Genomic DNA, 27410 nt, shown 5'->3' on the forward strand with positions numbered 1-27410 from the left:
AATTGCACCAAATGAAACACTGTCTAACTGGAGATGCTGCCATTAAGGCTTCATCCATTGTCATGAAGTAGAGAAGAAGACATGTTAGAAAGTATTTGAGTAGAATACCTTAGGTCTCCATGGCGACTAATGGCCTGAAAAGTTCCCCTTCCATTCCTGAGACCCTCCCACCCAAGAAGAGGAACGCACGCGAGAACTCCAACCTTGAACCTCCATCCGAGCACGTTTTCAAGACTCCATCACCTTTCTGGAATCAGAATGGCTTCAAGAGGATAAGGAGGTCCCGGGAACCCACTGTGGTTTCTCACATAGACCCTCATTTAGCACCCACATATCACCCACAGTGGTCTGATGCGGCCTCCGTCCTGAACCCAGCCCTTTCACATGCATTAGTGGACAATGGCGCATTCCCTTCTTGGGGTCAGCATTTTGCAAGCAGTGAACGCCTAATGAGTGTGGCAAACTCAGATAACAGTGATTCCATAAGGTTGCACAATCTTTATGGTTCCCCTTACTACTGGAGCTACATCCCTACAGAACCGAGAGAGGTGTTTCTGAAAAGCTACCACAGAAGGCTCCGTGGTCAATACGGGCCACCAATCGTCAAGCCTGTCCCTCAGTCTTTCGCGTGCCATTACAACAGAGGGATTCTCGGCAAAGATGGCCTAAGTGGGGAGGAAGCAAGGCAGCGGTTTGAAGGCGAGAGAGTGACTCATTGGCATGAAAGACTGCAGAACCATAGAGCTCTACAAGACTGGAGAGTGAGGAAGAGGGACTACACAAGAGACAGCGTGAAGTGGGATTCTGTGCAGTTTGCTGACTCTGGTGCTGACTTTTCCAGGCACAAACATTATTCTGAGTTGAAGGATTTATCACAGGATGGAAGGACAGAGGATCTATCAAGTGACGCCAGGTCAGAAGATCTCCACCATCAGCAGCTTCCTGTGACTCAGCCTTCATGTTCCAACACTGAGCAGTTGAAGTGGGGTATTGAGGAACAAACAAGAGAGGAGCTCCCCCTGCTGGCCAGCAGTGAAGGCACAGACGCCCAAAAGCAGCTGGCTTCCACCTGGTTGCTGTCTCGCTTTGTGGAAGGCTCTCTAATAGAGCTAGTTGGGGGTAAGCTGAAGCGAGTGGAGGACTTAAAGATGGAGGATTTTGAGATCTGTACCCAGTCATGTCCAGAGCTGAGTCTGAGGAGATTTACTGTGCAGAAGATCACACAATCACCCACACCTGGGCTGATCTGTTTAGAGGTGGAGTTGGAGGATGAGCTCCACTCTAAGGTACAAACATTCTCACACCTGCTAATTAAAAAAAAGCCATTTCATAAATGTTTGTGAATGGACAAGTTGTTTATTATTATGATGAAGTTGTTCATCATTTTGTTGTATGTGTGAATGTATGTGTACATTAGATATTAGCATTGTGACATTTTCTGAATGCATCATGGAATTATGCATAATCATATGATATATTAAAAGAGCATAAACAAAGTTAATAAATTTAAGTATAAGTTAAGTATACAAAATTAACATTAACAAAGTTAATGAACTTATGCATCCTAAAACTTATGGCCTGCTGGTGGGCCCTGACCATTTGAGAGGTTGAACATATTCAAATGATAATGTTATTTATTTGAGCTGTTAATTATTTCATATATCACTGCTGTCGGGACAAAACATTGTATCTCCATTTTTGGCATTTTTCAGTTTTTGACATAATTTGGAAATGCCTATTGCCCTTTACATTGTGTATAAATTATATGTTAACGCACTAAAAGAAATGGCCAAAAATTACTTGGAAAAAGTCTGTCTCCTATTACTTACATTGAAAGTAAAGACTTTTTTTTTTTTTTTTGGTTTTGTTCTGATGACAGCGTTATGTTTATTAGCTTTAAACTGTTCTATTTGAAAGTCTGATGCCCCCAGCTTCTCTTAATGTTGCAGTTAACTGTAAGGGTCTGGATGCCAGAAGTTAAGTATACAAAATAGAAAAACCAATAGTTTGGTAACAAGAACACAACAGTTTTAATGTGAATTATATTGTGGATATAGACCAATTTATCAATCATAACATGCATATCATGATTTGTCAATGTCACATTATATACTGCTGCTATATACTTGATATGATATGATATACTGCTCATATATACTTATATACTGCTGAGCACTACAAGCATGTCCAGTTAACCTCTTAAAATCTGTTTTATTACATAATAAGGCCTATTTTTCAAGAACTACAAGGACTTCAGTACAAACTGGCTGAGCTATTTTTTGGTTATGAAAGTGTGTAATAAAATAAAGGAAATATTTCATATTTATTATATATTTATAATATATATATTGCAATATTTTTCGTAGTTTGGCCTTCCAGCAAGCATTAACTTTGTCAAGAAAGCTTGAAAACCCTCAATGTAGACATATATACAATGCACATATTTGAACTGCCAATACAGCATATTGAAAAGGAGTCTTGTTTGTTCATCTTTATTTTTTATATTCTATGTATGGCTGTTACCATTAGGAATAGGTGACAGAACTGATTTGACAAAAGCTGGTGATCTTGCGAGGCTCCTAAGCAAAAGTCTTTAGAGGCTGCCCCAAAAATAATATGCTAACATTGCTTTGAAGTAGCAACACTTTCTCATGAGTCAATAGTAATTTAAAGCAGAAATGTAAAACATTTCTTCATTCATTTATTTTTTCATTTGTGTCACCTCCAAGTGCTACTTGTTCATCTAATGTTTGTTTACATCTGCAATGGATTGTCACTTTGAATCTTTTAGTCTGAAGCCCCCCTGAGGCCCCTGCCCGCACTAGCCAGGCCAGTTATCCATCCCTCCTTGTATCCCAACACCAGCAGTAATACAGATACTTTTTAAAGTCTCTGTGAACATAAAAAGCAGCAGCCTTTGTGATTCTCTGAATACATGTTGGCAAATGTGGACAGCAATGACATATATTTATTTAAAATGTCTTAGTCTTACTTAAATTTAACCTGTCCAGTCTAAGCATATTTATTAACCTACTACTGCAAAATTGAGGTCCTCAAAAGATGATGTGCTTTGAGAATGTTAAATGATTAAAATAACCTAGATATAAAGTGTTACCCATACCATCCAAGATATGCAAGTTATCCTAGTCATTGGCACTAATACCATGTACCACTAATACCATGATTTTCAACTTTACACTGGTAACAATCTGGACGGTCCTTTTCTTTTTTGAGCTTGAGCCCAGAGAAGTCAGCTGTGTTACTGAATGTTGTTGACATATGTCTTCCACTCTGTATAGCAGCTTCAACTTGTCCTTACAGTTAGGCCATTCCTGACTGATTACAGCATCTGTGTAGGATGTTTTTTGAACATTTCACAACATTCCCTGTCCCAGATTTTCTGGAATGTGTTGCATGCATCAAGTTTAAAATAAGCATAAAATTTACATAGAAGTTGACCAAGTAAAACATCAAACATCTTGTATTTACTGGTTTTGTTTAAAAGTCAAAGTGATTTTACAAACCACTGTGTTCTGTTGTTAGGTGCATTTCCCATTGTTCACTTTTTGGAACTGAGTTTTGTAAAAATAGCAAATTTTTAAGTTAGCATTAACATACTGAGTGTGTTTGTGTCTCAGTTGTCTCTGGAGGTGTGTGAGGAGTACCCATTCTTCGTGTGTGGTCGAGGCTGGTCTTCATGCAGCCCCGAGCGGACGGCCCACATGTGCTGCCTCCGCTGCCACCAGCTGCACCTGGGAGACGTCTGCCTGGCTCTAACACCTGTGCGCACTCCACCTGTCATGCCCACCCAGCCCGGCACAGACGAGGGTGATGGTGGACACCTGGATCAGGTGAATGGTACAGAAAATTCAGCAGAGGTAGCAAGAGCAGGGAAACGGCGGAAGAGACACCGCTCCGCGCCCGAACTCAGGAATATACTACAATGTGAAATGAGATCATAAAGTTGCTTATTTTATAACAGAACTGCATATAATCTCTTATATATGGTCCTTGTCTTAAGAAAACCTCTTAACCCATAACCTTTTGTTTTTAGCACTATTTGAAAACACCAGCTAAACTTTTTTTTGTCAAAATAGAAAATTTCCTAAGTAAACCTTTCACAATACATTAATAAATAAAGAGTGTTTTTGTCTCTTATAATGTTTGTTTTGGATATACAAGGTTTTCTTATGGTACTGTGCAAAAGTCCATGCATTCATCCATCCATTTTCTAAGCCGTTTCTCCGTCAGGGTCGCGGGGGGATGCTGGAGCCTATCCCAGCAGTCTTCGGGCGAAAGGCAGGATACACCCTGGACAGGTCGCCAGTCCATCGCAGGGCAGACAGACAGACACAGACAGTCACTCACACACTCACACCTAGGGGCAATTTAGCAAGTCCAATTGGCCTGACTGCATGTCTTTGGACTGTGGGAGGAAACCGGAGAACCCGGAGGAAACCCACGCAGACACGGGGAGAACATGCAAACTCCACACAGAGAGGACCCTGGCCGCCCGGCCGGGGAATCGAACCCAGGCCCTCCTCGCTGTGAGGCGACAGCGCTACCCACCACGCCACCGTGCCGCACTGTGCAAAAGTCAGCTTTTTTATTTCCATTCAAAATGGCTATTAAGACAAGTTAGTCATTTTTATGGGCATATGGGCAAAGTCAAAGATGTATTAAAAGATATAAAAAAGGGACTCCTAATAACCGTGTAAGACCTGGCAGACCACCAAAACTCCCTATCAGAAAACCAGTATATGCTTTCATTTTAGAGAGAGGAGAAAATCAAGCTCCACTCTTGCTTGAGATCTGAAAAAATCCACAGGTGTCTGTTCATCCTTCCATTGTGAGAAGACAACTATGGGTCTGAAAGGATGTGTAGCTGTCAAGAAGAACCTCACTGAGAAAAGGAAACAAAATGGGGCATTTACATGCACTTAATAATCCAGGAAATGTGCTTTTGTCAGTAATCCAATCAGCATGTTTAAGCACTTGAGTAATCAGACAATGGGAAACTCCAGGTCTACATGAGCCAGGCAGTAATCAGATTTCTGATTTGTATCCGGCCAATAAACTGAATTAGACATGATGTAAAACTCAAAGTTCATGCTGCAACTTTTTTTAAAAACATTGCGACACTTTTCCTGAAAATATTAACATACATCGTCTAGAAGATGAAGAGTATTTAAATTATTAATTTCGTCAAGCATGTAGTTGGATTCAGTGTCACTTCTAAAGTGTTTTGCTGCCATTTCATGGCAATAGTTCATGCTTATTTCCACTAGAAGTCTGTTTCACACATGTGCAGACTGAGATATCCGAAAGAAATCAGAGTAAGAGTTCACATTCACTAAGAAATCTGATTACTGAGCTAAAATCCATCTCTTTTTATCACATTTCTTAATCGGATTTCTAGACCTCACTCCGATCTAAGAAATCAGAGTATCACATGACCATTTGAATAATCAGATAACTGCAGAAATCCGATTGTGATCAGATTTTTGAGTGCATGTAAATGCATCCAAAGAAGCTGCTGGTGCTATCAGAACAATGGACTGACCATCCTAGAGTCCAGACCTCAACATCACTGAATGTGTTTGAATTAATTTGGATTGTGAAAAGCAGAAAATGCAACCAAATTCTGAGACTGAAATTTTGAGGTGTTATGTGTTATACATGATAGCCCTTTTCACAGTAAATTGCATAGTACTGTATGACAGCTACAATATTCAAAAAGATGGTTGTATATTGCCTAGTTTAAACGAATTATATTTTTTCTATTTTGATTTCTATTACAGGAAATAACTGTATAAAATCATCCATGTGTATATATTTTCTTTTCTTTGACAAGAATATTTGTTGGATATGTGCAATAAATCATTCTTTGAGTTTAACTGATTGATGAGTTTGTTCCAAAAAGCTGATCAACTTAAAAAACAGGATTATGAATTATACAAATATTCCTCCGAACATCTGGACTCGAAGGTCATCTCTTTCATTTATTGCAAGTCTCCATAAGCTCTCTGGTACAATATTGCTTTTGCATGACCAAAACCAGCTGTTAAATTCCTCTGAAAGATGAATAAACTGCACCTGCTCCTTTCCAGACAGTTCTATTTAGTTCACTTTATCTTGTGGCCTATTGAGAGAACTCAGATGAGAACCAAATGCTGCGGTCTCTTCGCCCCACCTGCAGCTTTGGACACCCATCAGAGGAGAGCCCAGAGTAAGTGATGGTCCTGCTGCTGCTGGCCGACACATGCCGAACAATGGGCCATGTGAACAGTGGAGTGTGTGGGATGGGCTTTTTTTGGCCACAGGAGGGTCAGAAAAACATACACTCACACACAAATAGAGCGGATGTCCATCTGGGTTGTAAATCACAGTCTTGTAAAACCGTTAGAAGTGACAATGTACAAAGAACAGCAAACTCTCATCTGGCTTTTTATTCCTAAATGCCAAATTCAGTACATGTAGGGCCTTTTTATTGACTGTGATAATTAATTATAACAATAAGATGTGTTGTTTGATGCATGTGACCCATCATAGGCAAGACCAAATCAAAGCCCACCAAGGTGCAGTCCACACTGACAAATCAGGGAAACATTTTTGAGACTTTTACGGAGAATTCTACAGATTTTTCATACTTTCTGTATAATTAAATGAAAAAGATGAAGAAAGTAATTCAGAGTGGATTGATATGAAATGCTCTGTTGTAGAGGAACTAAGTCAGAATTGTTCACAGTGCTGGTGGTAGGAACCAGACATTCACCTCTAAAAGCTCCTTACACAAAGTTATTATGAATTATTGAGAGGTTATGAATGCTCTGCCTTATGCCTGAAACTTTTAAAAAAGTTTTCAGTTAATCTTTTGGCCTGAAAAATATTGTTTTACAGATTTATGGTGAACAGGTACCTGCAAGGAATTAGAAGGCAAAATGGTGTTTAAAGAAATTTTTTTTAGATTTATCACCATAAAATCCATTATAAAACTCAGAAGATGTGTAGGTTAACTGGTCATTTTGAATAATAAAACTTATTTGCATTGTAGACACCATGACCCCTGGTTCCTATCACCACTACTGTAAAGAAATCGGTAAGTAAGTTTCTCTCTGATGAACCATTTCACATCAAACCAGTCTGAATGACTCTGTTTACATGACTGAATTATGGAGACATTTTGAAAAATCAGTGGAATGCCCGCTCAGCTCAGCCAAATAAAATAAATCCACATAATATTTCTCCCCCTTACCCCAAAAGTAATAATTTAGCCAAGACATTTTTGGTGTCTGAAGTTTGCTTCTTTAGTTTTGCACTAGAGCTTTGAGGCTAACGCTAACCAATAATGGAAGCTAATAGCCAACCACTTATAGCCAACAGTGCATTTCTAATTCACCCAACCCATGGCTCAAACAATGTTGTTAAGTAAGCTTAAATCAACTTTTTATGTGGTGTCTGATACTGTCAGACACAATACATCAATAAAAATGAAAAGAGTATAAATACATAGCTAAAAACAGAACTAGCAGCCATCTTGAATCCTGAATTTGATCTGTCCATTTTTATAGATAGCAGTATGTCGCACAGTGTCAGAAAACACATAAGCAAATCTAATTAAGATTAGTCAACAATTTGATGCAATTTGAGGGAAATATGAGATGATTTAGGCATCCAGTTTGTACAATGCTAACTATAAGCTGTTAGCTATAAGCTTGTGTCGTTTTGTTAGCTACACTAGCCCTTATAGCACCAGTGCAAAACTTCAGAAGCTAATTTGAGACACTAAACATGCCTTCCCTTGTCAATGACATTTAAGGTAAGATGAAATTTATACATTTGTCTTATCTCCTTAGCTCTGTGTTCAAAGGCGTTAGCAAGCTAACAGATATATCTTGGATGGGAAATCACAAACAAGTGTCCTTAACACCCATCTCTTCATAGTTGTCTGTGGCCCTGGACTGAAACATGCCGTTTCCAGCCTGTACAGCATATAATAAGACCACTCTCCACTCTTGTCCACTTGGCTGGGGGTGCACAGTTGCCACAACAGCTCTGTATGGCACAGTTTTTTGAGCGAGTGGTGGTAGCACAGTGGTCCAGATTTGCTCCAGTTAACGAGTCCTATTAATTGCATGGCTCCTTGGAGGCACAACTGGCCTTTATTTTATCTTCCTCATTCCTTCCCTCAGTCTCTGGCTGGTTGACCGTGTGGTCAGTGGCACCCACAGGCTCTGACCACCATGTTACGGTACTTCTTCAGGATGACATTAGAGCTGTCGTCGAAGTAGAGCACGGAGATGCCGTGGAGCTGAGTGGGGGCACAGCAGGGCTTCGGAACAGAGTCTGGGTTTATGAAATGCACCTGGAGGAAAAATCAGGATTAATGATCTGTAAAGTTCAGTGTGCTTTACAGGCACATTGAGGAAATCTCCAACGATGGTATAATAATGGTTGGCAATTTACAGTGTAAACCAAGTTAGTCTTATATCCAGATTACAGATTACACAGCTAACACTTAGACATTACAGAAACCGGTGGTAAAAATAGCAATTTATAAATATATTGACATAATATTGATATGCTAATTTCTCATTGAAACAAGTTGAGAAATTATACTAAAACTACAGTATGTTTATGTAAAGCTGTGCTGTTCTGCACCAGCACTTACCAGTGTCTGTACGATGGCATGGTTAGTGGCATTCATGTAGGAGTTTAAAGGGAAAGCACATTCTCCCTCACAATAATATGCAGCATAGCCTTCTGGAGCTATAATCCAGTCCTACAAACACATGGAGAGATGGAGAAACATTAGAGGAGGGAAACAGACATGAAGGAGCTTGGGTATGTGTATGTGTGTGAGAGAGAAAGACAGAGAGAGAACATGTGTTGTTCCGGAGTTCAGAGAGAGATTATTTATGTGTTTCATCATACCTGCCACCCCAGGTCTCTGAAGCTGACGTAGAGCTCATGTTTTTTGCAGCCCTGTTTTGGGTCCACACTGACATTCTCTATTAAGCAGAGGAGAGGTGTGTCAGTTGCATTCAGAAGGAGAATAACCAGTAAATCAGTTTAAAGGAACAGTCCAAATTACAGTTGTCACTGTTAATTTGCGTTATGAGGAGAAAGCAGTACATCCCTGCTAAAAAGAGCATTGATCAACAACCTTCTTAACTTTCTTAAAGATTTTCAAAGTTGTTTTGGACCATTTCTATTTCTCTGTTTCACAAAATGCAATGGGTAACTAGGTTTTTTAATTACGGGAAAAAAAGAGACAAACAGAGACAGAGTTTTTTGCGTGACAGAGACGATATGTTGTGTTCCAGATGCTGGTATTCTGGTCAGCATCAATGGAAGCTGTTACACTGATCACCACCAGAACCAGCATGCTGTGTTTTGGGTGATGGTATGCTGGTCAACCAGCATGACTACGTTGGGTGAAAAGTTAAATCAGCACCAGACCAGCATAAACCTCTTGAATGCGTTTCTACAATCAGATTAAGATCAGATGGATTACCTGCTGCCTCTGCGAGTTTCAGAGCCTCCTGACTGGAAGGTGCTGCATGTTTCGGGGTTTTGGAGCGGTTCTGGGTCCTCTGCTTGTGTCCAGGGGCGGATCGGACACTACGGAGATGGACTCCGGTAGCTTTAAAGAATGCTACTACAAATGGCCGCTTGTTCTGAGGCCCTCTGCTGCCTATCAGTCCCGCTGCCCTAGGTTTCACTTGCTCACCTGTAGGGGGCAAACACGAGTCACAACAGTTCAGTTAATATTATGTAGCAAAAACATACAGTACCACTCAAGAGTTTAGATTAATGTCATCTAAATCATTTTTATTCTTTTAGTTATAACAACAAATGCAGTGAAAATATTTCACTATTTAAATATTTTTTTGGAACAAGAAGTTAATGAATATATAACATACTGCAATTGTCTACTTACAGTAATTTCTTGTTAAGTTACAACCCTTGAGATTTGATATTACTTGATATTACTTTCAAATACAGCGCATTTGTGATGTTAATTTTATTATTGCTTAATTCTAACTGCTGTTCTACTTTCATCTACTTTCATTATGGCATCATCTACAGCTTTTTTCATCATTCTGGACACATCTAAACGTTCTTCATTTTTTAAACTTCCTTCAAATACTTTGAAATGAATAAAGCTGTAACAAATAAAATGTAAAAATGGCAGTTTGATACTTTGGATATTAGTGTAACTTTAAGAGTGAGAAAATGTTCTTTTAGCAGCGCTATACTAGCTTTGAGTAGCATGACTCACATGAAAAGTTGCTTAAAGCTATTTAGGTGATTCCAAGGAGTTTTAACCCACCATCTTGACTCTCCAGAGTGAGCAGCAGGCCCAAGTTTTGACTCGGATGTAGTAGCCAGTGGTTACTGGTGGCAGTGAGGTCAAACACCAGCCATCCTTCTTCAGCTGCCCACACAACCCTGGAGTCCAGCAGAAAGAGATCTGAGTCTCTGCAAATGAAAACAAACAGTATGTGAAAGACAAATATATGCTTACACTGAGCTGACAGCCCTACCTTGTACTTCCACTCAAAGGACACTTTATTAGAAACACTTACCTTTATAGGCACACTTCATAGATTTAGAAATTACAGACTAAAGCCATGGACCATTTATCAGCTCCTTTTACTTCACTCATTGCTGGTCAGTTTCTGACCACAGGACACCTGTAGTCCAATATTATTTGGTAGGGGGAACATTCTCAGCGCAGCAGTGATACTGACATGTGGTGCTTGTCAGAATCTGCTTGGTTGAAAGTGGTCCCCCCAAGAAAAATCCAGTCAGGGGCGACTCTGTAGTCAGTTTCTGACACAGCTAGTGGAGCATGACTGTGTATCAAGAAGCTATGGTCTCCAACTGTACACCAGCAAGGTGTTTCTAATATAGTGACCACTAAGTAAACATTTCTTCACATATGGAACACTTTTTATTTGAAATATAAACATTCACTGTTCAAAACACTCACTGAGCATTTTATTAGGAACAGGAAGTAGGAATTTAGTAGGAATGATTATTTCTACACTCCTATTTATCAGCTCCACTTTGCAATTTGTAGTTTACAGACTGCCCCTTTCCACCCCTGTTACAGTTAGCCCTATTTCACCCTGTTCTTCAATGGTCAGGACTGTTCTCGGTCCAACAGTAACACTGGGGTGTTTAAAATTTCCAGCAGCTCTGCTGTGTCTGATGCACTCGCACAAACACAACTTACACTAACACACCACAATCATTATCACTGCAGTGCTGAGAATGATCCACCAACCAAATAGTACTTGCTGTGTGGTGGTCCTGTGGGTGTCCTGACCACTGAAGAACAGGGTAAAAGCAGGATAACAAAGTATGCAGAGAAACAAATGGACTACAGTACTACAAACTACAAAGTGTAACTATATAGTAAGTGGAGCTGATAAAATGGGGGTATTTTACCTAATAAAGAGCTTGGTGAGTACATATCATACATACAAATTATATATATATATATGTGTGTGTGTGTGTGTGTGTGTGTGTGTGTGTGTGTGTGTGTGTGTGTGTGTCAAATAAATATAAATACTATCATTGTTTAAAAGTTTGGGATCACATGCCATATTAATGTATGTTTTGTGGATTTAAACATTACAAATTGTTTGCTAAAAGGTATTTTGTATGTTAAGTTCAATATTCTGAGAAGTAATTAAATTACAGGTAATATACTGTAATTTTCTATTTATGTTAAATATTAGTACATTTATTTTTGTTAAAGATATTTGCCTTGAGATTTTATCACTGTTTTTGAGATCTGACAAATTGTGTAGATTCATTTTATTCTAATTTAATTCTCAATGCTATATAGCTTTCTCAGTCAGAAGAATCTTCTATGACATAATCCACAATTCTGGAGTGACAAAATATCTTAATTTTCTCAATGCCCTACTAATTATTTGAAACCCAGGGTGAGGGTATTACAATCATTTTACACATTTATCTGCAACCAAATTGGTTCATGTTATTGAAAACATTAATTTTATGATGTATATGGTGTATATTTAGATTTATAACATGCACAAAAAACATCTATACCATCAGTTCCTACACTGATTATGATAAGGTGGGCTATACTTCAGCTTCATGCTAGAAAACCTTGAATATTTTATTCCACACGAGCACAACTGCGGAAACAAAGCACACTGTTCTTTACACATAACCCATATGCCAGTGCAAAATAACATAGTGAATGAGTCAAATCACCATCACCATTCGCGACTTCTTTATGACTCGTTTGTGGAGATGTACAAAGCAGAGATATGACACACGCAAGAGATGACGCTGATTAGCCTTCATGTGTGGTAGGTGAACTGAGCAACCTTTATGTCGTCAACAAGAATAAAGCAGACAGAGTGCCGCAAAAGTCAAAGTCGACAGGCAACAGCTTGCCCTGGAAATCACGTCACAGTTCTCCCTCCGTAAACGTATCACAGATTAAAATTCCTGTCTGATCCAGGGAAGATAGCGCAGGAACAATGGCTGGGTTTACGGTTTGGGTTACAGACCCTTGGGGGTGTTTGTTGTGTTCTGCTGCCGTCGCCTCACTGTCTGTCTGTGGGATGCGTCTGCATCACAATAGGAGTAACAGGGATGATTCACAATGGGGGGGTGCATGGGGGGGCTTCGCTGCTGGTCAAAAAGGATACCTTAGGTTCTTTGGAAATTTTGTATGAGCAATGTTCAGTTTTTAGGGGTGTACGTTTCTGACCTCACAGTGATTTGTTTAAGATTGCTTTCGAAAAAAGATTCATTGCAATTTAATCTGGTTTGATTTGTATGATTCTGAATTATTAAAGAAAAAAACTACAAAAATAATACCATTCTTTTAAATCTGAGATCTGACAATCTGAAAAATTTTATTTTGGCCAAAAAAATTGAGGACATACTTTATCACATTATAATTGATTATGACATTTCAAAATCAATGCAGTTCAATCACACATCCAGATCAATGCCCCTGTACCTGTCTGTTATTTTCTCCTGTTACTTTGATAAATTAATCAGCTATGTATTATTACTTTGTGTATATTTTTCAACACTTGACTTAATTTATCACAATGTCTATCTCTTTACACAGTCAGAAGAAAGGGCTCTGTGCAGGTACATTTTTTGTTTTTCAAGGTACAAACAATGTAAATGTTCCCTCAAAGGTACACCAGTAGTCGTAAGGTCCCAGGTACTTATTTTTAATTTTTTATAACTTAATGGTTTAAAACAGAACAGTAAAAGGAAAAGCCTGGAGACGAGGTGGGGCGTGTCGAGTCAGTACAGCTTAAATGCAGAGCAATATGGTATAATTATGATCCCTGACTAAAGGCACCTTTAGAGTTCCACCCCATTGACAAGAGGGTTACTGCGCCAGTGACCGTTTGGTGCCTTGTTATCTGAGAGTGTATGAAAAGCAGGTTTTCCTAAATAATTTGATATTTTTCTTTGTCAAATTATTATTGAACGGTTTAAGTGCTGTTGAGTGTTGACATCACAACAAGGGGCTAAAATGTGTGGATTTTGTCAGCTATTCCTTCAGTTTAATGGCAAGATCTAAAGACTGAGGGTTTCCTATTTAAAATGACAAGTTACTGCGAACTGGTCTACGTGCCCCTAAACTTATACGGGTTGCTGATGATAAAGACAGGCCAAAAAAACAACACTGAAAGATAGAGAGAGCAAAGAAAAGAGAGAGAAAGACAGAGAGAGAGAGAGATAGAGAGAGAGAGATAAGAGAGGGAAAGAGAGACAGAGAGGAGAAAAAAGAAAGAGAAAGAGAGAGGAGGGAGAAATAAAGAGAGTGGAAAAAAAGAGAAAAGGTACAGGGAAAGAGACAGAGAGAGGAGAGAGAAAAAGAGAGAGAGAAAAGGGAGAAAGAGAGGTTGAAGAAATAAAGAGAGAAGAGAGAACAGAAAGAAAGAGAATGACAGAGCATGAGAAACAAAGAGAGAAAGAGAGAGAAAATGGAGAAAGACAGAGAAGGGAGAGATAGAGAGAATGTAGAGAAAGTGAGAGAATATAGAAAGAGAGAGAGAAAAAGAGCAAGAGAAATAAAAAGAGAGGGAGAGAGAAAGGGGAAAAAGATAAAGAGGGAGGGACAGAAGAGAGAAACAGTGATAAAAGAGAAAGAGAAATACAGTGAAAGCAAGACAGACAGACAGTGTGAAAAAGACAGACAGACAGACAGACAGTGAAAGAGAAGAGCAGACATAAAGAGAAAGACAAAGAGTGCCATACAGGGCAAAAGAGCAAAAGAGAGATAGAGGGAGAGAGAGAGAGAGAGAGAGAGTGTGTGTTTGGTGAACACAAATCCTCTGAAAGAATTGTTCTGAGGAACAGAAGGATCAGACAGAGATATGGCTGAAGATGAAAAGACAGAGTCTACAGGCTGAAGGAGTGAAGAGGAGCGATTGATGTCAGGCTGGAGGAGGGTGGAGGTGGACGATGGTGGAGATGGAGGAGCTTTTTTTCTCCTGAAGCCTCTCCGCCTCACTAGCTGACAGTAATGGCATTGTAATGGCCGCTGCACTCATAGTCTGCTAACAGCCACGCTGTAAATCAGCAGCAGGAATTCAGTGGGAGAACTGGCACTGGACACCTACCACCGGGCAGGACAGCCAGTGTGTGTGTGAGTGTGTGTGTGTGTGTGTGTGTGTGTGTACATCCCTCCCACATTCAGAACCAGACTGAGTGGGCGGTAGCATATGTTTCATCTCATACAATTCACCCGACGGCTTTCTGTAAGGCTTTCATATTAAACTCCAATAAACTCTAACACGGCACAGCTGGAGGCAGACTTTACACACTGACACACAGGGCTGCACTAACGCATCACCTGCACTGATTTAAGGATGCTGTCATCAGTTAAAGTGTATTATAATAATAGTTAATAAAATACAGTCCTGTGCAGAGGTCAGATACTACCATTCATTTATTCCATTTCTGAGTTAGTAAGTTTAATTTTCTAAAGAATTCCAAATAGCACCAAAAGAATCGAATCCAGTCACTGTGAAATTTGAGATTTCATGATGTACTAAATAAATTCCTACAAAATAAAATCACATCCACTAGGAGTTCTGAGATTTACACTCCAATCATCTCTAACTGGAAAAAATAACACCAAGGCCTCTGTCACATTGCAAATACAGTCAGAAAGACCAGTCGGGCCCACATCCTGCAGAGTGAGCTGGATGACTTATGCTTACCTGCCGTCCTGTTCCCGCAGCACCTGATACACACTGACGTGAAACGTCTCGTTTTCATATCGCTCGTGCACAAAGTCCTTGTAAACACGGAACTCTGCAGCAGTGACCGTTTCCCCGTCTGGAATGCGAGAGAGGTCGAAGCGGTGGTACTGATGAAACACACTGGGGTCCTCCTCAGGATCTACAACTAACCGAGGAAAATAGACAAATTAACACAATGTTTACACACACAGGTGCAAAGATGACCAGAAGTGACATTCTATTCTGCTGTGGAAACAAGTCTTTGCAACAAAACTTCACTTTAAAATAAATAAAAAAGATGCAAAAAAAATTAAGTATCATTCTCACAAGTTGAAATTTAGGGGTTAGAGTTTGGGACACTTTCCAATAGAAAGTACACTATAAATGATGATTTTGTAAATATTTAGCTTATTACTATCTTAATTAATATCAGGTTTAAACTGATCATAATATAATCCTTGTAAATATCTAAGGTCTGAACACCTAATTGTTAATTTCTTTCAGTTTAAACAAATTCAGTAGAATGGCCCATATATCACTTCCTATTTTCCTTATAATTGAATCTTTTAAGTAATTTAGTAACAAAATATTGTGTAATGTTAATTAAACACATTTTAATTACTACATTTGAAATTCAATTTGAAACCTACCTATTTCTATATTGCCTGGTCTTTTTGGCCCAGGTCACTGAAACTGAGTGAGTCTCAGTACAGTAGAATTCCAATAATAAAAGTTTGAGTGTATTTAAGTCTAAATGTGCTTAAAGTCTTATTTGCCTAAATCCACAGAGTCACGCCACAACAGTCATGACTCAAACACTCACACACACACACACACACACACACACACACACTTACACCACAGCACAACTCATCTTGTAAAAGCCGCACTGTCAGAATGGCTGCGGAATCAAACACAGAGCTAATGCTTGATTGGCTCAGCCACATCAGTGTGTCCAAAAAAGAAATGTTTGCTTCCACAAGCCAGAGCCTGATCTGACTGCCTGCAAATCTGCTCCACACGAATTATGGGTGCACTCTGTGTGTGTACGTGTGTGTAAGTGTGTGTGTGCATGTGTGTATATGTGCGCTCCTACTGGCTACAGACCCAAATCACACACATGTGCTGACCACAAGAAAAGCTCTGTAAAAGGCCTGGCCCGGAAACCATTGGTGCCCCACACACATACACACACGCATATGGACATATGCACATACACACACACACACACACACACGCACAAAGACACACACAAAAACCCAGATTAATGCACGCACACACACATACAATGTACACATACCAAAATGTTGCTAAGCAGTAGGAGTCCACAGACATATGTGGTGCATTATAGACTTTATAGGCCTTGTTAAGCCTCTGGTGACCTCAGCTGCACTCCACACCATTTTTGGGCCTGCTCCTGTTCTAACTCGTGAAAATATATGTTCCTAGATCAGCTAAATTCCCACTGGCATCATAGGCCAGGGTCCATATAACTCAAGTGCCTTCCATTAAGAAAAATTGATCTAAGATTTCCTCCGACCCCCATCACCCAGCTGTTCTATATCTGAATAACAGCCTGATTTCCAGATGATAGTAAGAGTGGGAATCACTACAGAGCCAACAGTATAATGTTATCACGCTACATAAACCACAGTACAACTGACCTATCCAAGCTCTGCCCACAAACACATTTCTCTATAGGAACTGTTTTCAGTTGCTTTACAGAACGATGGCAAGAATATCATTCTCATCATTTTTATTCAACTCAAACTTCAACACATTTTACATTTGAATGTTTTTTGACCAAAAACTTTAATATTTCATGATACTAATTTCAAATTATATTTATTACAGAGATTTATTTATTGAAAGGTCACACTGTTGGGTTAGATCAAGTTTCATTTTTGTTTAACCCCTTAAAATATGCATCAATGGATTCATTCAATAGCAGTACTTAAATATTGTATTTGTGATGTGCTTGATATGAGAATTTTGATGTCGTGTGATTTATTACATTTTAACAAAATATTGCCTCACTTTATTTTACATAGCAGGCTTTACACTTTATTTACCTTGCTTTAGTCTTAACTGCTGAAAAATACCACAGGAACCTTTAGTATTAAGATGTGATGCTTTTTCTTTCTAATGGGAGTTGGCTTAATGATCATTTACCAAATAAATAGGCATGGCAAGAAGCAACTTACTGCCCTCAGTAATGCATTAGCATTAAACATGAACCATTCCACCAATCAGATTCAATTTGGTTCCACAGCGACATCAGATTCAGATCTAAAAACCGAGAATCTTGGCTAAACTATTAAATGCACAGGTCAATCCCGGATCAACACTCTCAAGCCCCACAGAACTTTTATACATTTGAGTGCAGCTGCAGAAAGACATAACAAGTTTGTCAGATTTGGTCAACAGTATGACATTTATGAGCGTGTTCATCCACACACCCTATAAAACCCAGCACAAAATACTCAACACAGGAAAAACAGCATCCAGTGTGTATGTGAGTAAGGGAATTTGCGAGGAAAATCCATGAGTTCAGAGCAAAACCTTGGCAGATGTTGAAGTCAACCCCCCTCCAATTGTTGTCCCCACCCCTGCTGAAAGCCACTCAGAGTTTCCAGCCTGTGGCAGAAGCTTAAGCGATTCCTGGAGGTTTCTAGGACACTGTTTTCACGCTGCTACCCAAATCCGTTTGGACTTGAGAAAAGCACTTTGCTCTTGAGCAAAAGGTGTCAGTACACCTAAGGCGTGTGGGGTGTAGGAGGGGGTCAGATTCGGCAAAAACACATTAATGATACATTTACAATTATTTCTGTACAGTGATTATGCTAAACTGTTTCTCAGGTTGATTTTAGCAGTAGAAGTTTTAACAAATGCTAATTGAGTTCACTAGACAGCACCTTTTATTTGTTAGACAACAGGACAGTTAGAAGAGCTAGCTAGCTATATATTTTTAGGCCTAACTTCAGTATTGCTTTAAGATGCTTTAGCCAACTTTGTCTTACCACACAAACACGTCACACCTTCATTCAACAAAAAGTGTTTTCAGAGAGCAGAGAGAAGTTTCAAAGAGCACTTGCCCTCAGCTAGGCTAGCCTTTATTATGCTAATTAGCTATGCAAAAGCTTTGTAAAAGCTTTTGGAGAAATCTAACCACAATGAATAGTCATTTTGTGAATACTTTATCTAGCTATAAGCTTTGCCTTAGAACAGTGGTGTACTGCCTTTATTTTTGCTGTTGCTAGCTGTTTTTTGCTAGCTGTTGCTTTTTGCTAATTAGCAAGCTCACAGAGTAAAGTAATGAAGCTGTAATAGTAGTCAAATATAATGGACGGGGGAAATGTATTACCTAAAACCCAGTCTAAACATACCAGATCGAATACTATCATTTTGAAACAAAAAGTATTATTGCTATGGCTTATAAACAGCTCATAACACATAATAAAAGACGCAAAGATGTCTTGTCAAGGTACTGCCCAAGTCCCTCCAAAGGCCAGTTTAAGAAAAAGGTTGTTGTTATTCAGTTTTTTTTTATCATATAAATTCTGTCTCCATAATAAATCATTCTAAAATATGCTTTTTGTTTTCTTACAGGTTTGGTGGGGGAGGGATCAGTCATTGGTCATTGATGATGACAGCAATGATTACTGTTCTTTTTACACACATCCTGCCCACAAGCTTCAATACATGACATCATTGCCTACGGAACAGCCGCAGTGCATGCGTCCCCAATTGTTTCCATCAGCATGCTATAATGAACACACACGGCCAGCGACGAGTGAGCGAGTAAGAGCAGGAGAGAGAGAGAGAGAGAGAAGGAGTGAGTAAACTCAAAGCAGAGCGCATACTACAGGCAGCTAGTCATTTGTTTGACCGCAATTAAACACTGGAAAGAAAAGCAGGAGCATTTTATGGAGGCAATAATTGCTTGTAAGGGTTTCGTGTGTTTACGTTGAAGACCATTAGCTGCAAAAGATCAGCGCTCAGATATGCAAACTGCTCCCTGCGCATGCATTTCAACACTTTGCTTTTAGCTCCAAGCCACATATGCCAAGATACAGCGCAAGGCAAACATTTCTAATTGATATCGTCTCGTATAATTATAACAATGGGTTTTTTTTAGCACTCTCTGCAGCTGGAGTCTAAATTGGTTCCAGCGTTTGTTACGATAAGAATCGTGCCCATGGACAGAATCTACTCTGGTCAGAAAAGCAGGTCGAAAGACCTCCATTCGACTTGTACGCAATGTAATACAAACGTAGCTTGCAAACGTAGCTTTATTTAATAGGTGGATCGATTGTGCCTGTATCTGTACTCCGACCACATTTTGGCACAAATCCCGTTCTACGTAATGAGGAATCTTATCTTAGAATTGTGTGGAAATTTAGAGTTAAGTTGAAATAACATTAATCTGAAAATGAAAGCTCACACTGTTATGACAGCGCGAGACGTGTAATTATGCTATTAGCATCGTGGCAAATTTGTCATTGCTGTTTCCAATCTGCCTGGTTTCGATTAGCAAAACGACATAGTCCAGCTTGTTAGCACAGCATTTTCAGCTGGAAACTCAACGTTATGTAGGAATTCTAAACTAGGCTAAATGGGCTTTCTGCCAGTGTTTTGTAAGGCTTGTCCAACCTCGCAACAGTTGCTATGAATGAACACATCTGTAGGAAGGGCACAGATAGATCAGCTGAATGAGTAAAATGGAAATCCACAAAGTAGCCTTTAGCCGCAGGACCATGTGGTTCTTATCCAGTTTTTTCCTAGATACAATTATTCAAGCTCTTAACCACCCAACTTTATAGCTTGAAGCTTAACTGCACTTCCTGCGGTTAAAATCCCAAAACTGGCCCAGAATGTTCTTGTTTAGAACTGGCAACTAGAGACTACACTTCAGAAGAGGATAAATGAGCTTTCAGAGAAAATCATTTAGGGAATAATCAGCTGATCTGCTTGCTTTCCCCTAGTCAGCTTATCAACATAAACAGGTGGATTTGGAGCCTGTTTGCTTGCACTGCAGGCCACTCCAATGAGATAAGCTCAGCTGGTGGGAATCACAACGTTCAACAAACAAATTCTGGGATTTAACCATCATAATAGGTACTTTTTACTGACTGCTTATTCTGTCACACTGCTGCTCTTTTCAGTCATACTGTAATATTGCATGTTGAATGAGACTGTTTTCATGCATTTATTATGACTTAGATGTAGATCAGAATACATTTTTGGAGCCATTTTTGAAGGAACATTTTATACTATGGCAGTCCATCTTTAACTTGATTGTCCACTTACTCTTATACATATAATTATTATTGTTAGTACTTCTGTCAAGCACATTCACATCTGGTTTACATGCTGTAGACAGGATTGAGTCTTTTGATATTTTTCTATTTGTTTTGATGCCAAAAAATGACAAAAAAAGCCAAAATGCAATGAATGTTTTTTGTTTCTTAAAAACAAAATGAAAATTTTTCAATGATAATGATACAATGTCTGACATGTAGACACATAAGCAAAGTCTATTAGATATCTGCACAAGCATGGAATTGAAACCCGAATCTGCCCTGAACCCCCTTCAGTTTCTGCAGAATAGCTGGCCAATGTATCACTGCTATCATCGCTCAAAATGTTGTCACAAGCTCTGCACTGTACGTGACTGATGTGCTTTTGCATTATCTGATGTAACAACCAGGTGAATAATGTTTCCAGAGTGAAGACGTCCCTAACTCACTTGGGATTTCAAGCAGCTTTCTTTTCGTCCTTTTCATCAACTGTTAGCTAGGCTTTGTTACCTTACAGACAGAAAACAAACTCTTTAGCCCTATGTTGCACGTGAAAAACTGGCCCAAACCAGAAAATGTGTCAGAAAATGTGTTATTTTGTCGTTGGACTTGGCTTGGGTAACAGACCGCTAACGTCTATCAAAAAGGAAGAGGCCACAGTGCACTGAGGTAGGAAGGAAAAGATCGCAGACAGAACAGCTGGTTCCTTCTGCAGAGAGCAAAACCTCTCAGACACATCTGTATCAGTCCATGGCAGGTTCCCAGGTAAAACACAAGCTGGGGGAAAAAATGAAAGCTGAATGATTCCAAGCAGCAGCTTCACCATCAGGTTGCAGCTGGCCTCCTGGATGGCTCTCTGAGTTTATGTCATGACCGTGAAGTAATTTCAGCCTGAACTGTATTTTTCTTCTTTTCACTGCAATAGCTTTGGGGAGCTATCACTTATAGTGACTAATCAATTGCCTGAGATATACAAATAATTTCAAAGCAGAAAGAAAACATGCTCTTTTTTAATGACTTCAATAATGCTGAAAGTCTCTTTTAAAAACATACAGGATGGCTATCGCCACTGAGTGTCTAAAGGCGTCCTGCATGTATAGTTGATCAGCCAAGATGTGTTTGGTATCTGAAGTTTGCTTCCTCAGCTTTGCACTGGAGCCACAAGGCTAATGTAGCCCACAAGTAATGGAAACTTCAATGTGCAAATTAGCAAACTGCATGTCTAAAACACAAACTTGTCCAGTAGTAAAGTCACAAATAGATTTTATGTGGTTTACATGGCATCACATGCTGCAATAAAATGGATAGAAGTATACCACATAGACAAAAACATTAGCAGCAGCCATCTTGAAGCCTGAATTTGTCTGCACTTTTGCTATTTTTGTAGATAAGTTTGTTATAAACTGTCAGAAAAAGCTCATCGGTTTTAGATTACTTAATATGATGTAGTTTGAAAATTTAGGCATGAAAGCTGCACAATGCTAATTGCTAATACAGTATAATCCTCTATTACCTGTTAGCTTGTTAGCTACATTAATGATTAAGTGATCCTTATTAGTCCCACAACAGGGAAATTTCACCTCCGCATTTAACCCATGCGTGAAGAGAAACACCACATACACTCTAGTGAGCACACACAGTAGGGGGCAGTGAGCACACTTGCCCGGAGCGGTGGGCAGCCCAATCCACGGCGCCCGGGGAGCAGTTGGGGGTTAGGTGTCTTGCTCAAGGACACCTCAGTCATGTGCTGTCGGCTCTGGGGCTCTGGATCGAACCGGCGACTTTCCGGTTACAAGGCTGGTTCCCTAACCTCCAGCCCATGACTGCCCCAATTAGCCTTGTAGCTCCAGTGCAAAGCTAAACTTCAGACAGCAAACTTGCCTGTGCTGACTGACTACATTTGCGGTAAGAGGAAAGACTATTTAGTGGCTCCGTCTTCTTTTTTCTACTGCACGATTTAATTTATCTTGAGAAAATGTTTTTCTGATGATCTTATGCTACAAAAAGAGAAGTGCAGACCCATTCTTCACACTCTTTATTCTCTTTCTTTGAAAGCTGTGATTCATTGCAGGGGTATGAGAGTGGAATACCTTAATTCAGTCATTCAGTGTGGTCCTGGATTTTCACCGACCTGCCTGCCAGCCCCAACACACAACTCAACAAGAGGAGGAAATTATCCTGTCAATCAACAGCAAGACAGAAACGGGGGAAAAAACAATCCTGAACGAGGGCCGGGCCCATTTTACAGACTTCTCCCCCTGCAGATTCCTCATAAGCTCACATCATATCCCTCTCTCGCCCGTAAAAACGTTTTTACTGAATACCCAAGAGGGGATTACAAATCAACGGCTGGCTCCGCTAACAATGCTGAGTGTTCAGGGGCCACTGTGTACCATGGAAGGAGACTGAGGGGTTAGAAGGCCCTGTTGGCCCTTCAGTGTGTTCCCATTGAATAATAACAGTGGGTGAAAGTGAGGGAGAGAAGGACTGAGGCTGGAAGCAGATCCCCATCCGGCACAGGACTGCTCTTTCAGCACAGTGCAACGCAGCCTGCGGTACCATTTCCAAGGGAAACAAAGACAGGATTTGGGTTTAATAAATGCAATAATGGCCGAGGAAGTCCCCGTCCTGCTTGCAGCTCTCTGGACACGCACAAATACACTGACAAGGCATGCATAAACATGGACTTTCACCCACACATGCATCTTTATGCACATATAAACCTTTGAGTCATATACTATTACTGTTACCACCACCACTACCACGCTACCACCATTACCACTACAAGAGTTCTACTATTACTTACACTACTGCTATTATTACCAGCACTACAAGTGATACATAAAATTAGTTTTTACCGGTACTGCTTTATATGTGCATACCAGTAATAGAGGATGAACACTGATATTAATCATAATAGCCTACTACTACTGGTCTAACACTGTTATGAGTGCTACTCCTTCTATACTACTACTGTTACTACAATTGTTTGTACTGCTACTTCTAAAATTACTGTTATAACAGTCCCACTGCTACTGCTAATAGTACTTTTACTACTACTATTACTACTATTGTCTCTAATATTGCTACTACTGCATTTAAGTCTTCTACTATTACCGCCACTACTGCTACTATCACTACTACTACTCCAAGTGCTTCTAATACTTGTCTACTACTTCCAACACTACTGCTACTACTACAATTATATCTATATCTGTCTACGGTTATATCTCACTGTTGCTACATTCTACCATTAGTATTCTTACTGTCCGTTTCTATTCTTAACATTACCATTACTTTACTATTGCTCCCAATACTGCTATAATCTGTACTATTACAACATTACAACTGCCACTAATAATATTCTTACTACTACTGTTTTCAATACTGCTTCTGTGGTTAAACCTTTGAGCCAATGCTGGGTCTTGACCATATTACTAGTTACTATTACTACTATTTCTGCTCATATTATTGCCACTGCTATGGCTACTACTACAGCTGCTACTTTGACCATTCCTAACACTAATTTACTAAAACCCATACCACTACATATAGAATGTCCACTGCTACTGTTATAACTACTGCTATTACTTCTAGTATTGGCACTGCTACCCTTAGTACACCTCCTAGTATTATTGTTCCTTTTAATATAAATTCCAGTACTACTCGTATTACTATCATGTGCACTATTACTTTTAGTAGTGCTATTATTTCAGTACCACAGCTACTAATAGTGCTTTTACTACTACTATACAGTTATGTCTACTGCTGTATGCTATTACTATTGCTAATATTTCGACTAGTACTATTACTACTCTTACTAATACTACTACTGTTAACAAAATATCTTCTACTCTTATTATTACTTTTAGTATAGTTTAGTACTTTTATTACTATTGCTGTTACTTCTACTGTTGCCTACAACATTTATACTATTCTTTTTAATATTTTTACTCCAAACACCAGTATTATGACTATTATATTATTATTATTATTATTGCTGATGGTATTATTACATACTGCTGTTAAACTGTTGGTATTATTATTACTACAACTATTTTTGTCTATTACCACTACTTCTACTATTAATACCGACAATTTTTGTCATTATTTATCCAACAGGATTTCTCTTGCTGTCTCTCTTTCCGCAAACAGTAGAGTATCTGACCCTCTATCTCCTGGTGAACATTGTGAAATGAAATGAAACATCAGAAAATACCTCCTCAAATCCTAGTCATGCGAAACAAAGCCTACTCAAACCCTCCATACTGCTTTGAAGGAGCTTGCTGGAAATCGGATATGCAGATGGTTTCCTAACATTTTATCTATACGCATGGCAAGAAGTTCATTTTGAGAAAAAACAGAGCAACCCAAAAAAAGATAGCCTTACTTTTAGTGCCTTCCAAAAGGCCCTAAAAGAGATCACACAGGCGCGTGATCAGCCTGGCAAAACTCTCCCACTATACTGACATATCGAAATGCCTGTAGGAATCCAAACAGAGATATCATCTAATCAGATGGCTGCTGGAGACATTGCTGTGTTGTAATATCCTCTTCTCGTCGCTGATGTTCTTATGAAACTCAAACTCAAGCCATAAGGTGCAGATGCATCTCAGTCTGCAGAGGCTTTTTAATGCAAATGGTTAGCTTTTAATCCATGCCAGCAGTGGACACATTACATCCAAAGATGGATTCTCTGTATCTGTAGGCTACTCGTATCCATCCATCAAAGCCTTAAGAAGGCATGAGAGTTTGATGAAAGAAAAACTAAGCTGTAATGCAAAGCACTCTGCATGTGCTCCTCAAAGGTTTGACTGTAACGTGGTCTTGGAGTAGAGGAATCACACTCAGCCTTGGAGAATAAATGTTCCAAAACAAATTATAGACCACTTTCAAGAAATTGTTTTTCATTATACGACAGCTGTTATTCTTTTGAAAAGTTTGTTATATTATTATTTGTTATGTTATGTTTATCTTACAAAGGATCTAGGAATGAAAATGCCTGCGTTTTTGCTGCTTACATGATTGTCAGAAAAGCCAAAATGAAACTAAAGAAAAGCTGCACTAACGTTGCAAAACATAAACTGCACCTGATATGTTGAGGTCAGGCACATGAGCTTGAGCCCCCTCTTACGGAAAGCCTTCATGACAAAAAGCTAAACTGCGTCCACTCACTGTCCACTCTATTAGACACACCTGCCCTGTTGGTCCACCTTGGAAGATGTAAAGTCAAAGACAGCAGCTCATCTGCTGCTGCACAGTTCGTGATGGTCATCTTCTAGTCCTTCATCAAGACACTGACCACAGGACACTGCTGGCTGGATATTCTGGTTGGTGGACTCTTCTCAGTCCAGCAGTGACACTGAGGTGTTTAAAAAACTGCAGCAGTGCTGTGTCTGATCCACTCAGACCAGCACAGCACACACTAACACACCACCATCACGTGCTGAGAATGATCCACCACCCAAATAATACCTGCCCTGTGGTGGTCCAGGGTGAAAGATGGGCTTACAAAGTGTGCCGAGAAATAGATGGACTACAGTCTGTAATTGCAGAAAAGTCCATCTACATGGTCAGCGGAGCTGATCAAATGGACAGTGAGGGTAGAAACATGGAGGTGGCTTTAATGTTATGGCTGATCGGTGTAAGCGCTGGTGGTCAGTGTTACTCACCCAGGTTGGCGAAGCTCATCACCATGTCCGCGTCGCTCAGCAGCCGCTCCTCCTCGTGCTCTGTAGGCGGGAGAGGCACGCGCGGTTCCGGTCCGTCCGAGAGCACAGCGCGGTATAGGTCCAGCATGTAGAGCGGCGCGGCGGTGCGCTTGAGAGGAGAAGGCGGCCGGGGCCGGTGCGGCAGTCCGAGCAGCGCGAGGATCTCCCTCTGCACCGCGCGCCGCTCCGCAGCAGCTGCGGGAAAAGGGCTGTCCGGCGCGCGCGCCACCACCGCCAGCACGCCGCAGCTCCAGGCGAGAAACAGCAAGAGCGCAGAGAGCATACTGCTGAGGAAGAGGAGGAGGAGGAGGAGGCTTAGAAATAGTCGGTTACTCCGTGTTGATGATGCAGATGAGCGCGCGCACTAACAGTTACAACAAGCAGGGTCGTCCACTCGCGCTCACAACAGCACTGGAGCTCGCGCTGGAGTTTAAGTAGCGCGCGGAACTGGGAGGAGGCGCACGCGCACATCCGGGAGCTTATAGACTAGGAATGGGTGGGGTAAAAGCTGAAGGTGAAGGGGTGGGGGGTTAGGGGGGCATAGATAGATATACATGGATGGATGGATGGATGGATGGATGGATGGATGGATGAATGGTAGGATGAATAGTTGTTGGACGGATGGAGGAATGGATGGATGGAGGAATATTGGACAAACGGATGGTTGAATTGGTAGATAGTTGGATGAACAGATGGATGAACAGATGGTAAACTGGATAGATAGATAGATAGATAGATAGATAGATAGATAGATAGATAGATAGATAGATAGACAGACAGACAGACAGACAGACAGACAGATAGACAGATAGATAGATAGATAGATAGATAGATAGATAGATAGATCACCACCCCTGTGATCAAATCTGACTCTGAAGCTGCTGCTTATCTAGGGCAAAACATTTTGCACTAAACCGTTCTAAATGATTTTGTTTACATCTTAATTTTGCAGAAATTTGGAAAAAAATCAGTGGAACTCCACTTCAGTTGAACTCACTCTAATACTAACCTAAACCTAATCCTATTCCCAACCTTAAACCTAATCCTAATCCTAACCTTCATACCAGTATGGACGATCTCAGTAAATTAATTTTCACTATAGTTTGTGGACAGTTTATATAAGTTATGCA

At 40.0% G+C, this 27410-nt stretch overlaps 1 protein-coding gene across 1 annotated transcript; it reads right to left on the reverse strand.

The window, feature by feature from the left end:
- Positions 1-7157: 7157 nt before the first annotated feature.
- LOC108435091 (bone morphogenetic protein 7-like) lies at positions 7158-26666 on the reverse strand. Its single transcript, XM_017710657.2, has 7 exons — positions 26242-26666; positions 15249-15435; positions 10337-10485; positions 9518-9733; positions 8935-9011; positions 8672-8782; positions 7158-8365 (listed from the first exon to the last, which is right to left on the reverse strand). The coding sequence occupies exons 1-7, from the start codon at positions 26561-26563 to the stop codon at positions 8216-8218; spliced, it is 1212 nt and encodes a 403-aa protein (XP_017566146.1). The 5' UTR covers positions 26564-26666; the 3' UTR covers positions 7158-8215.
- Positions 26667-27410: the final 744 nt, after the last annotated feature.

The sequence above is a fragment of the Pygocentrus nattereri genome, chromosome 21, assembly GCF_015220715.1.
Source record: "Pygocentrus nattereri isolate fPygNat1 chromosome 21, fPygNat1.pri, whole genome shotgun sequence".
NCBI classification, from domain to species: Eukaryota; Metazoa; Chordata; class Actinopteri; order Characiformes; family Serrasalmidae; genus Pygocentrus; species Pygocentrus nattereri.